This window comes from Leucoraja erinacea, chromosome 4, assembly GCF_028641065.1.
Source record: "Leucoraja erinacea ecotype New England chromosome 4, Leri_hhj_1, whole genome shotgun sequence".
Lineage (NCBI taxonomy): Eukaryota > Metazoa > Chordata > Chondrichthyes > Rajiformes > Rajidae > Leucoraja > Leucoraja erinaceus.
This window is the reverse complement of record NC_073380.1, coordinates 3,827,266-3,843,025: the sequence shown is the minus strand read 5'-3', so window position 1 is coordinate 3,843,025 and position 15,760 is coordinate 3,827,266. Positions and strand designations below refer to the sequence as shown.

Below are 15,760 nucleotides of genomic sequence, written 5' to 3'. Positions count from 1 at the left end.
AGTGTAGATGGGACTAGTGTAGATGGGACTAGTGTAGTTGGGACTGGTGTAGATGGGACTGGTGTAGATGGGACTGGTGTAGATGGGACTGGTGTAGACTAGTGGGTCTAGTGTAGTTGGGACTAGTGTAGTTGGGACTAGTGTAGATGGGACTAGTGTAGATGGGACTAGTGTAGATGGGACTAGTGTAGTGTAGACGGGTGTATGGGTGGGACTAGTGTAGTTGGGACTAGTGTAGATGGGACTAGTGTAGATGGGACTAGTGTAGTTGGGACTAGTGTAGTTGGGACTAGTGTAGATGGGACTGGTGTAGATGGGACTAGTGTAGATGGGACTAGTGTAGATGGGACTAGTGTAGTTGGGGCATATTGGTTGGCATGGCCAAGTTGGGCCGAAGGGCCTGTTTCCACACTCTATGACTATGATCACGTTCAGGCAGAGGAGATGAGTTTAACTTGGCCATGTTTGGCATTGACATTGTGGGCCGAAGGGCCTGTTCGGTTCTGTGGTGTACTGTTCTATGTTCTAACAGAAGTGAAAGATCAGGTTTGTCCTATATTATGGGGTACCCATAGAATAACAAACTTTAACTCAGGAGGGGGAGGGCAGAGAATGGATAAAAGAGCAAGAAAAAAATAAAACAGTGAGGCAACGACCAGTGATCAGAACTGGGCAACAGATTGAAAGCATCAGACCAAGATGGTGTAGGAGTTATGTTACTGCATGGTGGTCCCACAGAGGATCTGCTTTCTTCCTTTATATCTGTGGAATTCTCTGCCTCAGAGAGTGGTGGAGGCCGGTTCTCTGGATGCTTTCAAGAGAGAGTTAGATAGAGCTCTTAAAGATAGTGGAGTCAGGGGATATGGGGAGAAGGCAGGAACGGGGTACTGATTGGGGATGATCAGCCATGATCACATTGATCGAAGGGCCGAATGGCCTACTCCTGCACCTATTGTCTATTATCTATAGATCATCCCGCTCTTTTAAATCTCTATTTCAACAGCAGCAGCATTTCACTCACCAAACTATTTAATCCCCTCGCACTAAATGTTGTGTCCTTTATCTGATTGTATCCATGTGTAGCCTTTTCTTTGACTGGAAAGTATACAAACAAAGGCTTTTCACTGTAGCTCGGTACTCGTGTCTGGTCTAAACTAAGATCCATGAATCAAGAAGCAACCAACCAAGAAACTAAATCTGACTGAAGGAAAGACACAGCAGCAAAGATGATGGAGTGGAGCCTTTACACAGCAGGGTGAAACCATCTCTTGATTCCCCCAAATCAAACAAGAGAGACAAGATTTAAAGGGATAGTCTCCCAGGGAGTGGAACGCCAAAAAAAAATAAACAACTGGGCATGTTTTCCTTTATGATTGGAGAAACTGTGATTTTGATCATTTAGTTTGTTGTTTGTTAAACTGCCTGCCACCTTTGTGACAGTCACACCCAATGTCAGGAAACCTTCCCCTGAATCTCTCTGCCCCTTTAAAACATGGAAAACAAGGTTCAGGTGAAAATAGTAAAGGATTCTGAACTCAAAGCTATCATTAAGAAAAAATCATTATTTTCATTAATTGGTCCAAAAAGATTGAAGGGGACAAAGTTATGTGAAACTCCATTAGCTTGCCAAACCTTCTGCTTTCCCTTTAAGATCCCACCCCCGTATTCACTGACTAATCCCCTTGTGTGAAGACAGATAACACTTTAGATCATGGTGCAAATGTTGATTGTCTTCTGAGAAAACAACAGTGGCAGGCAGCAGTCTCTTGGTGTGGCTCCTGTGCTGAGCACAGCAATCAGCATGAGAAAGAGCTGGGAAGTAGACGGATGTAGGACCTTCCCACCACCGTCTCCAGCTTCAGACACAGGCATTGCTCACCTTCTGCAGTGAGGGTGGGATCATGCAGCAGCTATGCCTCTTCCTTCTGGACAGGCTTCTCTACTTGACCTCCCACAGCTGCGCTCTCCTCATCTGAGGGATTCTTCATCCCAGAGTCTAATCTTCGACAGTCTGACCAGCACTAGAATGGAAGAGATTTCTGATCCTGCCATTGGTGATGTCAATCATCCTTCAAATCAGCTACAGGATAAAAGGGACCCCAATTCTGAAGAAGACTGCGATGAAGAAAACCCAGGAACTAAGACTGAACAACGAGTGAAGAAGAAAAATTACCAACGCTATCCAAAGCCTCCGTACACCTACCTTGCTCTCATAACCATTGCAATCCTTAATTCTCCAGAAAAGAGGCTGAAGTTATCCCAGGTAAAGCTTCTTTCAACAACCATGTTTTAATCATCGTAACTTTGGGGGAATCTGACTGGTTTCAAAATGCAATGAATTGGCTAAAAGTGTGCTTCATGTTTTACAGATTCTGCATGAAATCAGTGTCCTGTTTCCATTTTTCAAGGGGCATTACAAAGGATGGAAAGATTCTGTCCGACACAACTTGTCTCTCAATGACTGCTTCATTAAAGTAAGTCTGCTTCTAATGACTGATGATGGTTGTAATCATACTGTAACTCAGAGGCTTTGGGCAACTTGAAGGGGTGTCATTATATGTGCCCCGTGTGTGCAGGACAGGTTGGGAAGAGCTTGGATTTGTGTTTGTTGTACTTTAATTGTTAATACCAGGAAGATGTTACAGTGCAACTTTCAATTTTGCATCCATGGAACTGTGATTATGAAAGAATCATTTGATTTTGTACCATACCTATTTTTATGGAGCATTTGGTTAACGTCTGTGATAAGTGAATGTTATACAAGAACTTGGCACAGGGGGAGGGAGGGCCTTGCTGTAAAGTTTCCAACTGGGAGTAGAAAGGTGAAAAGGTCTGGGGGAGGGATAGGTGTTGATTTGTTCCAGCAATTTCTGTAGTTCTTGTGTGAAAATTACATCAGACAAGTGGGGGAAATCACACAGTGGGTCAGAGTCTTTATAACATTGAAGTGAGTGAAACCTTCTGCTCACTGTATGGGGGGGGGGTTGTACGTAAGGTCATCAGGTCAAAGGGCTTGACGCACGGAGCAGCTCAATCCATGTGGAGGACAAGGCGGCCTACACAGTTAACGCACAGAACGCGTACTTTCTTACCTGTTAAAAACCACCAAAATGGTCAATTTTTGCACTGTAAATAATTGTGGAAATCGGGGTAACTGTGAGAGACATTTATCCTACTTCAAGAATTCCAAAAGTGAGGAGTAATGATGGTAGAGAGAAGCAAAGCTGAAGGGACAACAACAGCTAAAGTGCCTGGCGAACATTGGCCGTGCAGATTATCTAGATTGAAAATATTGGGAATTATCGCGTTTGCTCACTGCATTTCATCAACAGTAAGGCATTATTTGTGTTTATTCTTGATTCCTTTGGTATCTAAAAAGTTTCAGAAGTGATAAATAATGGATACCAAAGGAATCAAGAAAAAACACAAATAATGCCTTACTGTTGATGAAATGCAGTGAGCAAACGCGATAATTCCCAATATTTTCAGTCTTGATATCAGCACGGCCAATGTTCGCCAAGCACTTTAGCTGTTGTTGTCCCTTCAGCTTCGCTTCTCTCTACCGTCATTTCTCCTCACTTTTGGAATTCTTGAAGTAGGATAAATGTCTCTCATGGTTACCCCAATTTCCACAATTATTTACAGCGTAAAAATGTCACCGCGTGTACTCCAGTTGGCGTTGCGTGGCAACAGTACAGGTCACGGGTTGTCACCTCGACTGCCGTGCAACCTCCCTATAATATTTTTGTGTCTTGTTAATCTATCAAATTATCCAACCTTTGCGCTATGATGTTACTGCATATACATTCAAAATAATATCTGTGAAAAAATAGGAAGCGTTTACTGAGGATTATGTAGTTTGCATATGGGTCCACCAGTTGTTGCTCAATATAGGCATATCTGTAGCGTGCCATTCATTCTATGATGCTGTGAGTTTGTGTGTGTATTTGTGACATGCCGACACTGCTGATCCATCAAGTGGAAATGGACATTTGCAACTGCTGAGGCTGCTTTTCATCTCACTTATGATGGAAGCTGCCGTCCTGAGCCAAACACACGGTGCGAGAAGAACTCAGTGGTTCTGCATTCCTGCGTTACTCCAACACACCAAGTGCTGGAGTAACGCCGCCGCAGGTCAGGCAGCATCCATGGAGTATATGGATAGATAATGTTTCGGGTCGGTGTGAAGAATCTTCCTTGCAATCTTTTGTTTTCCTGATATGAAGCTGATCCTCCATGGACTGGGTCTGAAGAAGGTCCCGAGCTGTCTAATGTTAGAGTGGAGGGGGGCAGATGGTACTGAGTTGGGGGGGGGGGGCACATTATAGAGCTGGGGGGGCACATGTTATAGAGTTGAGGGGGGGGCACATGTTACTGAGTTGGGGGGGGGGGGACATGATACTGAGCTTGGGGGGGGGGCAGATGTTACTGAGTTGGGGCAGATGTTACTGAGTTGGGGGGCAGATGTTACTGAGTTGGGGGCAGATGTTACTGAGTTGGGGGGGCACATGTTATAGAAGTGGGGGGGGCACATGTTATGGAGCTGGGGGGCACATGTTACTGAGTTGGGGGGGGTTACTTACAAGGTTACAAATGACCCCCCCAACGTGCCGGTTCCCCCTTTGTTCGTCTCCCTCCCTCACGGCAGCCCCCCCCCCCCCCCACGCCGGGTCCTCTGTTCTTCCCCCTCCCTCAGCAGCGACCTCCTCATTTCCACGTGTCCGGCCCCATGTTTGTAACATCTGGATGTTGCAGATGTTACATAAAAGTGGGAGGGGGAGGAGGGGCAGATGTTACAGAGATGATGGCATTTAATGCAGATATGTGAGGTATTGCATTTTGGGAGATCTAACATGGGCAGGATGTTTAGGAAGGAACTGCAGATGCTGGTTTATTCCGAAGATAGACACAAAATGCTGTAGTAACTCAGCGGGACAGGCAGCATCTGTGGAGAGAAGGAATGGATGATATTTCGGGTCAGGACCCTTCTTCAAACACTAGTCTGACGAAGGGCCACAAGCTGAAAAGCACCCATTCAGGCAGGCAGGTTTGCTAGTGCTACACGGGTGGGTTTCAACTAAACAGTGGGGGTGGAGTTAACAACGTGGATGCGTATCCCTACAGCTAACGGGGAAGAGAGTGTAGGAAAGGTCACGTTTAAACTAACAGGGCAGGGGGATGGGAACCAATGCAAGTAGACAGAGGGCCATAAAAGGAGGACAGAAGGAAGATAAGAAGCTGAAAGCTTTGTGCCTTAATGCTAGGAGCATTCGAAATAAGGTGGATTAATTGAATGCGCAGTTGGTAGCTAAGGGATATGATTAAGTTAGAATTACGGAGACATGGCTCCAGGGTGACCAAGGCTGGGAGCTAAACATTCGATATTCAGGAAGGATAGACAGAAAGGAAGATGAGGTGGGGTGGCATAGATGGTTAAAGAGGAGATTAATGCAATAGCAAGGAGAGACATTAGCTTGGATGCTGTAGAATCACGATGGGTAGAACTGCGAAATAGCCAAGGGCAGAAAACACTTGTTGGAGTTGTATACAGACCACCAAGCAGCAGTCGGGAGGTTGGGGATAGCATCAAGCAGGAAATTAGTGATGTGTGTAGCAAAGGTACAGCGGTTATCATGGTTGACTAATCTACATATAGATTGGGCTAACCACATTGGTAGCAGTGCTGAGGAGGAGGATTTCCTGGAATGTATACGGGATGGGTTTTTAAACCAATATGTAGAGGAACCCACTAGTGGGCAGGCCATACTAGACTGGGTATTGTGTAATGAGGAAGGATTAGTTAGCGATCTTGTTGTACAAGGCCTCTTGGCAACAGTGACCATAATATGGTGGAATTCTGCATTAGGATGGAGAGTGACACGTTTATTTTAGAAACTAGGGTGCTGAACTTGAATAAAGGAGACTTTGAAGGTATGAGACCGGAATTGGCTAGGATAGACTGGCAGATTATACTTGAAGGGTTGATAGTGAAGATGCAATGGCGAAGAATTTAAAGACCGCATGGATGAACTCCAGAAATTATTCATCCCTGTCTGGTGAAAAACTAAAACGGGGAAGGCGGCTCAGCCGTGGCTAACGAGGGAAGTCAAGGATAGTGTTAAAGCCAAGGAAGGCATATAAATTGATCAGAAGAAGCAGCAAACTAGAGGACTGGGAGAAATTTAGAACTCAACAGAGGAGGACAAAGGGGTTAATTATGAGGGGGAAAAATAGCATGAAATAAAGCTTGCGGTGAATATTAAAAACTGACTGTAAAAGTTTCTAAAGGTGTGTTAAAAGGAAAAGATTAGTGAAGACAAATGTAGGTCCCTTGCAGTCAGAGACGGGTGAATTTATAATGGGAAACAAGGAAATGGAAGAACAATTAAACGAGTACTTTGGTTCTGTCTTCACTGAGGAAGACACAAACAATCTCCCAGAAATAGTAAGGTACCGAGGATCTCGTGGGAGGGAGGAACTGAAGGGAATCCACATTAGTCAGTAAATGGTGTTGGGCAAACTGTTGGGACTAAAGGCAGATAAATCCCCAGGGCCTGCATCCCAGAGCACTCAAGGAAGTGGCCCTAGAAATCGTGGATGCATGGGTGATCATTTTCCAATTTTCTCACGACTCTAGATCAGTTCCTGTGGACTGGAGGGTAGCCAATGTAACTCCGCTTTTTAAGAAAGGAGGGAGGGAGAAAACGGAGGAATTATAGACCAGTTAGCCTGACATCCGTAGTGGCAAGATGCTGGAGTCGACTATTAAAGATGTTATAGCAGCGCATTTGGAAAGCAGGGACAGGATCGGTCAAAGCCAGCATGGCTATATGAAGGGAAAACATGCTTGGCTAATCTTCTGGAATTTTTTGAGGATGTAATAAGTAGAATGGATAAGGGAGAGCCAGTGGATGTGGTGTATCTAGACTTTCAAAAAGCCTTCGACGAGGTCCCACACAAGAGATTAGTGTGCAAAATTAGAGCACATGGTATTGGGGGTAGGGTATTTACATGGATGGAGAACTGGTTGGCAGACAGGAGGCAAAGAGTAGGAATTAACGGGTCCTTTTCACAATGGCAGGTAGTGACTAGTGAGGTGCTGCAAGGCTTGGTGCTTGGAACCCAGTTGTTTACAATATATATTAACGATTTACACGAGGGAATTAACTAACATCTCCAAGTTTGCAGATGATACAAAGCTGGATGGTGAGCTGTGATGAGGCTGCAGGATGACTTGGTTAGTTTGGATTAGTGGGCAGATGCATGACAGATGCAGTATAATGTAGATAAATGTGAGGTTATCCACTTTGGTGGCAAGAACAGGAAGGCAGATTAGTATCTGAATGGTGTCCGATTAGGAAAAGGGGAAGTACAACGAGACCTGGGTGTGCTTGTACATCAGTCACTGAATGTAAGCATGCAGATACAGCAGGCAGTGAAGAAAGCTAATGGCATGTTGGCTTTCTAAACGAGAGCATTTGAATTTAGGGGCAAGGAGGTCCTACTGCAATTGTACAGGGCCCTGGTGAGACCGCACCTGGAGTATTGTGTGCAATTTTGCTCACCTAATTTGAGGATGGACATTATTGCTATTGAGGGAGTGCAGCGTAGGTTTACAAGGTTAATGCCCGGGATGGCAGGACTGACATATGATGAAAGAATGAGTTGGCTGGGCTTGTATTCACTGGAATTTAGAAGGATGAGAGGGTATCTTGTAGAAACATAACATTCTTAGAAAATTACTGATTGGGGATGATCAGCCATGATCACATTGAATGGCGGTGCTGGCTCGAAGGGCAGAATGGCCTCCTCCTGCACCTATTGTCTATGTTTCTAGGGCCCACACAGTGAATGGTCGGTCGGGCTCTGGGGAATGTTGTAGAACAGACTGATCTCGGCGAACAGGTAAATAGTTTGTTGAAAGTGGCATCACAGGTGGATAAGGTGGTTAAAACGGCTATGGGCACATTGGCCTTTATCAGTCAGACCATTGAGTACAGAAGTTGGGAGATCATGTCGCAGTTGTGTAAGATGTTGGTGAGGCTGCATTTCGAGTATTGTGTTTAGCGCTGGGCACTTTATTATAGGAAAGATATTGTCAAGTTGGAAAGGGTGTAGTGTCTGAAGAAGGTTCTCGAACCGAAATGTTACCCATTCCTTCCCTCCAGAGATGCTGCCTGTCCAGCTGAGTTACTCCAGCAGTTTGTGTCCATCTGAAGGTGCAGAGAAGATTTACGAGGATGTTGCCAGGACTGAGACTCTATACTTTGGAGCGCAGGAGGATGAGGGGTGATCTTATAGAGGTGTACAAAATCATGAGAGGAATAGATCGGGTAGGCTCACAAAGCCTCTTGCCCAGTGAAGGGGAATCAGAACCAGAGGTTTAAGGCGAGGAGAGAACAATTTAATAGGAATCTGTGGGGCAACTTTTTCACACAAAGAGTGGTGGGTGTATGGAACAAGCTGCCAGAGGAGGTAGTTGAGGCTGGGACTATCCCAACGTTGAAGAAACATTTAAACAGGTACATGGACAGGACAGGTTTGTAGGGATATGGGCCGAATGCAGGCGGGTGGGACTAGTGTAGCTGGAACATGTTGGCTAGTTGTGGGCAAGTTGGGCCGAAGGGCCTGTTTCCACTCTGTAAGATTCTATGACTCTATGAGATTCAGCACACTCTGACTAAAGAAGTTCCTCCTCGTCTCCTTTTTAAATGTCTGCCCTTTTACTCTGAGGCTATGGCCTCTGGTCCTTAGGGTTGCCAACTGTCCCGTATTAGCCGGGACATCCCGTATATTGGGCTAAATTGGTTTGTCCCATACGGGACCGCCCTTGTCCCGTATTTGACTGCTACTACTCGGGTCAAGGGGACTGTCGGGTCGGGGTGCTGCGTCCGGCCCCGCCTCACCTGTCCCAACGTAGTGCAGCAGCAGCAGCAGCGCCTTGCCCTTGGGCCCATCGATCGGTTGGCAGCCCGGCCAGCTGTCCGACCTTCGGACCTTCGCTTACTGCCGACACCACCACCATCCCTCCTTCACATGGCCGATCATCGGTTCATGAGTTGGATGGGGGGGTGTTGGACTTTCAGATTCAGATTCAGATTCAGATTCAATTTTAATTGTCATTGTCAGTGTACAGTACAGAGACAACGAAATGCATTTCACATGATATCGAGCGGCCAGGGCCAAAACTCCTCAGCTGGCCCGCCGGCTGGGCTTTGTGTGTAGTCCAGCACCCGGGGCCAACTCATCATTCACCCAGCCACGGCCCAGTCAGTCAACAAATTGCCGTCGGGAATTAGTCCCGTATTTTGATCTTCTGTCCCTTATTTGGGAGAGAGAAAGTTGGCAACTCTACTGGTCCTAGACTCTCCCACCAGTGCAAACATTCTGTCCACATCCACGCTATCTAGGGCTGGGCTCGGTGAGCCAAAGAGTCTGTTTCCATGGTGCATCTCTGAACTAAACCACGCTGCTGTTTGCTGCTTTAGTGGCGACCATGAGCTACCCACTGCCGTGAGGAAGTCTGGCCAATCTTCCCCTGCGCAGCTGAATGTTGTGCATGTGTTGTATCCATGCAGGGATCAGCTGCTGCACCTGCGCACATTCTCCATGCATGCAGTTCCCATCACCCCCATTACAGGAACGACGTGCATTGGAGAGGGGGCAGGCAAGGTTTATTAGAATGCTCGGAGGTTACACAAAAAAGCTGGAGAAACTCTGCGGGTGCAGCAGCATCTATGGAGCGAAGGAAATAGGCAACGTTTCGGGCCGAAACCCTTCTTCAGACGAGAATGCTCTTTGGATTAGAGGGTTTCAGCTACCGGGAGAGGTTGGATAGAATTGGGCTGTTTTCTCTGAAGTGTGGAGATTGAGCAGAGACTTGGTTGAGTATAAAATGAGAGTAGGATAAATGGTCAGAGCCTTTACCCATGTGCAACATCAGCAAGCATCGCTGTAAGGTGAGGGGTGGGGGGAGTTTAATGGGGATGTGCATGACAAGTGTTTTGCACAGTGCTGGAGGCCTGGAATGCATTGCCTGGGGCAGATATTGTACGGAAAAACATTTGTGTAGTCTCCGAAAATGTCGGATGAATTTTTTGTTCGAATGGTTCATGAATTGTATATATTTATCAATTGAATAAAGTCTATTTTGAAATTTAAAAAAAAGATATGATGATAGCATTTAAGCCTTTTATATAGGCCTGGGAATGGAGGGATATCGATCATGTGCAGGTGAGACGTGTAATGGCATCATGTTTGGCATAAACATTGTGGGCCAAAAGCCTCATTCCAGTGCTGTATAGACAATAGGTGCAGGAGTAGGCCATTCAGCCCTTCGAGCCAGCACCATCATTCAATGTGATCATGGCTGATCATCCCCAATCAGTACTGTTCTGTGTCGTGTGATTAGTAAGGGCATAAACGGTTACAGTGAGAATGCACGAGAATTGGGTTGAGAAAGAAAATAGATCCGCTGTGTTCAAATGGCAGAAAAGACTTGATGGGCTGATGGGGCCAATGTCTCATGGCTTTATGATAGGGAGGACTCGCATACAGGAGTAACTCAGCGGGTCAGGCAGCATCTGTGGAGAACATGGATAGGTGACGTTTCACAGGGTGCTGGAATAACTCAGCGGGTCAGGCAGCATCTGTGGAGTGGAGAACATGGATAGGTGACGTTTCACAGAGTGCTGGAGTAACTCAACAGTGGGTCAGGCAGCATCTGTGGAGAACATGGATAGGTGACATTTCGCAGAGTGCTGGAGTAACTCAGCGGGTCAGGCAGCATCTGTGGAGAACATGTATAGGTGACGTTTCGCAGAGTGCTGGAGTAACTCAGCGGGTCAGGCAGCATCTCTGGAGAACATGGATAGGTAATGTTTTGGGTGGGGACCTTTCTTCATGTTTTGGGTGGGGACCTTTCTTCAGACTTCAACATAAGGCTGCTGATATGTTGTGCAACTATAGAATAATAGCTGCTGCCTACTCAGTTGATTCAGATTATCAGAGGCAGGGTGATTTTAATGGGGAAAAGCTGAGAAAAACAATAAAGTGATATTTAACAAATTAAAAATACTGTGTATAAGTTGTGACAACTGTATACAAAGAGCAGCCAATTATAAAATTAAATTGTCAATGGCAAGACTCCAGCTTGTTTTATATCTGAATTTCTCCAATAATTGAAAAATAAATTCTTTGGTCAGAGGCAAAATGAGCAGCAAGTTGACGGATGGATCAGTGTCAACACCCAAGTTCTCAGACCCAGCAGAAGATGTGGTAATGGTGAATGTTACGTACAAAGATATTAATTGCCAAATTAAACCCACAAAGCCCTCGTCAGTTAGCAGGTACTTTACACACGTTTGCAGATTGTCCAACGGAAGATTTGTTGACAGCATTAACTTGCAACAAGTGATTTACACGTCCGTTACATAAAGAGATTACAAATATCTGTCAATGGGACATCGGCATTTCTGCAGAAGAGTTCCCACACATTTGTTTTTCTGAAGTTGCTGGATGGAGATAAATGATTTAATCAGAGAAGTTGTGAAAGAGGGAGCTGGGCTATTGGAGATTGTGAGAGAACTTTCACCAAAGACACTTCTGGGCCTGCAGGATTCAGCCACATGCTGACCCCTTGCTCAAAGCCCACTAGATCTGCATCAGCCCACCAACTCAAACACTTCAAATCAAGGCAGAATTATTTCTGTTTGGGGAGAGATACCAGAGCTATTGAATTAAGGAATTAAGATTCAGATAAACCACTAGATAGGTAAACAGAAAGATAAAGTCAAGGAAGATGATCTTGCTGTTTATATTGTCAGAAACAATGCAGGTCAACAAGGTTCCAATTGTCATCCCATGGTCTCTGCTGACTTAGACGCAGCTGAGCTGGTCACCGTCCTGGTCAAAGATGCAAACAAGATGGCAAGCCAGTGCCTCCAATATCTTAGAACAAGAACGGGCACTTCAGCTCACAATATCTGTGCCGAACATGATGCCACAACCATCTTTTAACTACATGTGAGGAGGATGCTAGGAGACTGCAAGGTGACTTGGATAGGCTGGGTGAGTGGGCAAATGCTTGGCAGATGCAGTATAATGTGGATAAATGTGAGGTTATCCATTTTGGTGACAAAAACGGGGAAGCAGACTATTATCTAAATGGTGGCCGATTGGGAAAGGGGGAGATGCAGCGAGACCTGGGTGTCATGGTACACCAGTCATTGAAGGTAGGCATGCAGGTGCAGCAGGCAGTAAAGAAAGCGAATGGTGTGTTGGCTTTCATAGCAAAAGGATTTGAGTATAGGAGCAGGGAGGTTCTACTGCAGTTGTACAGGGTCTTGGTGAGACCACACCTGGAGTATTGCGTACAGTTTTGGTCTCCAAATCTGAGGAAGGACATTATTGCCATAGAGGGAGTGCAGAGAAGGTTCACCAGACTGATTCCTGGGATGTCAGGACTGTCTTATGAAGAAAGACTGGATAGACTGGTTTATACTCTCTAGAATTTAGGAGATTGAGAGGGGATCTTATAGAAACTTACAAAATTCTTAAGGGGTTGGACAGGCTAGATGCAGGAAGGTTGTTCCCGATGTTGGGGAAGTCCAGGACAAGGGGTCACAGCTTAAGGATAAGGGGGAAATCCTTTAAAACCGAGATGAGGAGAACTTTTTTCACACAGAGAGTGGTGAATCTCTGGAACTTTCTGCCACAGAGGGTAGTTGAGGCCAGTTCATTGGCTATATTTAAGAGGGAGTTAGATGTGGCCCTTGTTGCTAAGGGGATCAGGGGGTATGGAGAGAAGGCAGGTACGGGATACTGAGTTGGATGATCAGCCATGATCATATTGAATGGTGGTGCAGGCTCGAAGGGCCGAATGGCCTACTCCTGCACCTAATTTCTATGTTTCTATGTCCTGAAACGGAACAATTAAGTTCTCACTTTGCAATAGTACTGCAGATATGTAAACATACTTCTGTGTGGACACCATCATAAACAACAGCATTCACAGTGAGATGATTTGAGTATAGGAGCAAGGAGGTCCTACTACAGTTGTACAGGACCCTGGTGAGAACCCACCTGGTGTATTGTGTGCGGTTTTGGTCTCCTAATTTGAGGAAGGATATTCTTTTTATTGAGGGAGTGCAGCGTAGGTTCACCAGGTTAATTCCCGGGATGGCGGGATTGGCATATGAAAGAATGTCAGAATGCCTCAGAAGGTGGTGGAGGCCGGTGGATAGCGGAGTGAAGGCAAGAACTGGGTACTGATTGTGGATGATCAACCATGATCACATTGAATGGCGGTGCTGGGCTCGAAGGGCCGAATGGCCTACTCCTGCACCTACTGTCTATTGAATGGGTTTATATTATACTGGGCTTATAATCACTGGAATTTAGAAGAATGAGAGGGGATCTGAAAATATAAAATTCTTGAGGGATTGGACAGGCTAGATGCAGGAAACATGTTCCTGATGTTGGGTGTCCAGAACCAGGGGTCACTGTTTAAGAATAAGGCCATTTAGGACAGAGATGAGAAAAAGGCATGATCATATTGAATGATGGTGCTGGTTTGAAGGGCCGAATGGCCTAATCCTGCAACTATTTTCAGTGTTTATGTCTAAATTTAAGTTAAATTTAAAGAAACAATATACAAAACAAAAACGAAGTGCGGTGTCTCTCTTGCAATCAAGGCAGCTCATGGTTTAGTTGTAGTGTTCAAGAGCCTGATTTTATTGAGAAAATGCTGTCCCTGAACCTTCAGGTCACTGTTTCCCAAAGTAACCACAATAGACAATAGGTGCAGGAGTAGGCCATTCGGCCCTTCGAGCCAGCACCGCCATTCAATGTGATCATGGCTGATCATCCCCAATCAGTACCCCGTTCCTGCCTTCTCCCCATATCCCCTGACTCCGCTATGAGCCGTATCCAGCTCTCTCTCGAAAGTATCCAGAGAACCGGCCTCCACCGCCCTCTGATGTAGAGAATTCCACAGACTCACAACTCTCTGTGTGAAAAAGTGTTCCTCGTCTCTGTTAGAAACATAGAAACATAGAAATTAGGTGCAGGAGTAGGCCATTCGGCCCTTCGAGCCTGCACCGCCATTCAATATGATCATGGCTGATCATCCAACTCAGTATCCCGTACCTGCCTTCTCTCCATACCCCCTGATCCCCTTAGCAACAAGGGCCACATCTAACTCCCTCTTAAATATAGCCAATGAACTGGCCTCAACTACCCTCTGTGGCAGAGAGTTCCAGAGATTCACCACTCTCTGCGTGAAAAAAGTTCTTCTCATCTCGGTTTTAAAGGATTTCCCCTTTATCCTTATGCTATGACCCCTTGTCCTGGACTTCCCCAATATCTAGCCTGTCCAACCCCTTAAGAATTTTCTAAATTCCAGAAAAAAAAAGTTCTAAATGGCTTACCCCCTTAAACTGTGGCCCCTGGTTCTTGATTCCCCCAACATTGGGAACATGTTTCCTGCCTCTGGCTGGTCCAAACCCTTAATAATCTTATATGTTTCAATAAGATTTCCTCTCATCCTTCTAAATTCCAGAGTGTACAAGCCCAGCCCCTCCATTCTCTCAGCATATGACAGTCCCGCCATCCTGGGAATTAACCTTATGAACCTACGCTGCACTCCCTCAATAGCAAGAATGTCCTTCCTCAAATTTGGAGACCAAAACTGCACACAATACTCCAGGTGTGGTCTCACTAGGGCAACTGCAGAAGGACCTCTTTGCTCCTACACCCAAAATAATAGAGTAACTCAGCGGGTCAAGCAGCATCTCTGGAGAGAAGGAATGGTGACGTTTCGGGTCAAGACCTTTCTTCAGGCCTGGAGGTCACTGTTTCTAGACTTCTATACCCTTTTCCCGAAGGCAGGAGTGAAATGAGAGCGTGGCCACGGTGGAGTGGGTCTCTGGTGATGCTGGCTGCCTTTTTGAGGCAGTGCTTCCATGGTGGGGAAGTCAGTACCCATGATGGACTGGGCAGTGTTCACCAGTCGAGTTGCAAAACCAGGCCTTGGTGCAACCAGTTAATTTATCACCTTGCACCTGTAGACATTCAAGAGTATTTGTTGACCTACTGAATCATCTCAATCATCTAAGGAAGTAGAGGCATTGATTCACTTTCTTTATGATTGCATCAATGTGCTGGGTCCAGGACAGATGTTCAGAGATATTTACACCCATAAACTTGAAGCTGTTGATTCTGTCCACCACACCCCCATCGATCAAGACAGATTTGTGGATGATCTAAAATAACACACATGCATATCACCCCAACCTCCTCTACACCCTCTCCAATGTCTCCTCACAAACTGAATCCTAACCAAACATTTTAAAGCTGCAACATAACATCCTGAAGGGCCTGTCCCACTTGGGCGTCATGTACGCGACATCATTTATGCGTCACAATGCACACGTCATGATGCACACGTGATGCGTGCATGGTGCGCGGTGACTTAGGCCGTGACCAGGATTTTGGGATGTACAATATCTGTGCGCGCCATCTGCATGACGTGCAAATGACGCCCAAGTGGGACAGGCCCTTGACTCTTAATACTTAATGTCTTGACTGATGAAGGCAAGCGTACCATATGCCTTCTTTACCACTCTATCTACTTGTGTTCTTACTTTATAAAGATCCTTTTATACATCAATGGTGTTAGGGGTCTTCTCAGCAACTCCAATCATCTACCTTTCACTTGACCTCTCATACTTGCCCAGATGACACACCTGCCTGATCTCCA

The 15,760-nt window shown here is 45.8% G+C and overlaps 1 protein-coding gene across 1 annotated transcript in view; it reads left to right on the top strand.

Moving 5' to 3' along the window:
• Positions 1–216: 216 nt before the first annotated feature.
• LOC129696000 (forkhead box protein unc-130-like) overlaps positions 217–15,760 on the top strand; it is a 41,650-nt gene continuing 26,106 nt past the window's right edge. The window contains exons 1-2 of the mRNA XM_055633420.1: positions 217–2,263; positions 2,370–2,474. Of these exons, the coding sequence (XP_055489395.1) occupies positions 1,913–2,263; positions 2,370–2,474 (456 nt within the window). The 5' untranslated portion in view covers positions 217–1,912. The remainder of the gene's footprint in view (positions 2,264–2,369; positions 2,475–15,760) is intronic.